Source organism: Chinchilla lanigera, unplaced genomic scaffold, assembly GCF_000276665.1.
Source record: "Chinchilla lanigera isolate Chin_1 unplaced genomic scaffold, ChiLan1.0 scaffold00005, whole genome shotgun sequence".
Classification (NCBI taxonomy): Eukaryota; Metazoa; Chordata; class Mammalia; order Rodentia; family Chinchillidae; genus Chinchilla; species Chinchilla lanigera.
The window spans coordinates 12181923-12183854 of NW_004955406.1; the positions used below are offsets into that span (position 1 = coordinate 12181923).

Below are 1932 nucleotides of genomic sequence, written 5' to 3' on the forward strand. Positions count from 1 at the left end.
TCTGTCTCTCTCTTTCTGTCTCTCTCTTTCTGTCTCTCTCTCTCTGTCTCTTTCTCTGTCTCTCTCTCTCTCTTACACACACACACCTTACAATCACATAATCATATCTCCCAACCCAAAGGAATTATCCAATCTTGGAATCTGTGCTCCTCTTTTAACCAAAGAGTCCCACAAAATTCAAGGAAGATAATGTGTGGTGAGATGCCTTTATTTCACAGGGCAACGGGTTATATAATGCCCAGCTGAGTTGTATCTGAATCATGCAGCTAATCATATCAAACACACCTTACATATACGTTCAATCCTGGCTTTCCCTCTTCCTTTAGAAGGGCTGCTTTTGAGCATGGCCTATGGGAACCATGCAAATTGCAAGAGCAAGGATTTCATAAAGAAATTACTAGGCCTTGTATCTCTTTCCCTAAATTGCCAGAAAACTTCGACTCTTTTGGATAAACAGTCCTTCCCAAGCTGATAGAAGAAAAGAATACCTGTCATAGCATGAAGCTGTCTAAGCCTGCAGACTGCTGTCCTTGTGTGGTCGATGGTGAGCACACACAGTCTCCTAGGTTAGTGAAAGCTGGAAAGCAGAGAGAAACGTGGGCCTGGCTGGCTGGCTCTCCTTCACTCTGATCCCCTTCAGGGCCCTGGATGTCATGATCTTTTGCCTGTGCTGGTGAGGCCTGGAACTTCTCACATCTTGGAGAGCTTGATGTCGTAGGTGACCATGTTGAAGTTGTCCCAGGCAAATAGCTTCCTCTCTGAGGGGTTGTAGTCAATCATGCTGGTGTATTTGTAGCGGTTCTTGAACGGGATGGTCAGGCTCTTGCTGCTCCCTGTGGCTGTGTCATAAGCGAAGTTGACAGTGGCGTCGTTTGAGGAGTAGCTGCTGATGGTGTACAAGGTGCCACAGATGACAAAGGCGTTGGCGACTGACTGCTTACGGATGTTAGTCTCCCAGGTTCGTTCAAGTTCCAGATTCTCTGGGTTCAGCTGGGAGAGGACAATGGCGCCTTTGGCCTCTTCGGTGCTGTAAATGACCCATAGGCCGCTCTCATCTACAGCCAAGTCAATGTCTGTGTAGCCGCCCCAAGAATATGGGAACTGTCCATGGTAGCCAGCTCCAGGGATTTCCTTCTTAGCCTTCACTGCCTCAGTATTCAGCTCGTACCTGATCACGCTTCTAGACTCAGCGCCCTGGAAATAGAGGCTCCCCGCATACACCACGGCGCCTGTGCTTTCTAGCGGCCGGGGCAGCACATGGACCTTTGAAGGATAGCCCTGCACGAAGTCGCTGATGCGGTTGTATTCAAAGACCTGGCGGATGTCTACGCCAACCGTGTCAATTCTCCATGTGGTCTCCCGGGTGTAGGGGTACGTGGGTTTGGGGTCCCTCATCCACACTCCATACTTGCCAGTGATCGTCTCAGCAGTCCTCAGAGTGACAGGCTCTCCCACCCAAACTAGTTGTCCACATCCTGACGAACAAAACACAACATGGATCCAACATCTTTCCACAAGTATAGTGACAATGTACAAGCAGAACAGGCAGAGAAATAAAGACTCTAGGGACAGACTGTCTGGGTTGAAATCCAGTCACCAACAATTGTATGGCTTTCAGTAAGGTATTTGTCTCTAAGCCTCAGTTTTCTCCTTTGTAAAGGGGATAATAGTGCTTTGGGTAGTAGGGCTTTTGTAAATTTTAGAGGTAATTGAACATGTGAAATGCTTGGTATCAATGAAATACCCAGTGAATGTTCTGTGATTGATCTGTGATAGGAATTGAACTTGCATTCAGTACCAGATAGGTTCACCGGAAGGTTTCACCTGAATTTATACGATTCTACATGAGCTCAGCAAGGACTCATGGGTGTTCTCTATCCGACTTTTAAAAAAATTATATGAATTTTTATGGCCAGACCCATTTAAATATAT

General features: G+C 46.8%; 1 protein-coding gene across 1 annotated transcript in view; it reads right to left on the reverse strand.

Moving 5' to 3' along the window:
• Positions 1-192: 192 nt before the first annotated feature.
• Positions 193-1932, reverse strand: part of Myoc (myocilin, trabecular meshwork inducible glucocorticoid response) — a 12569-nt gene continuing 10829 nt past the window's right edge. Inside the window, exon 3 of the mRNA XM_005374847.1 lies at positions 193-1475. Coding sequence (XP_005374904.1) covers positions 691-1475 — 785 coding nt within the window. The 3' untranslated portion in view covers positions 193-690. The remainder of the gene's footprint in view (positions 1476-1932) is intronic.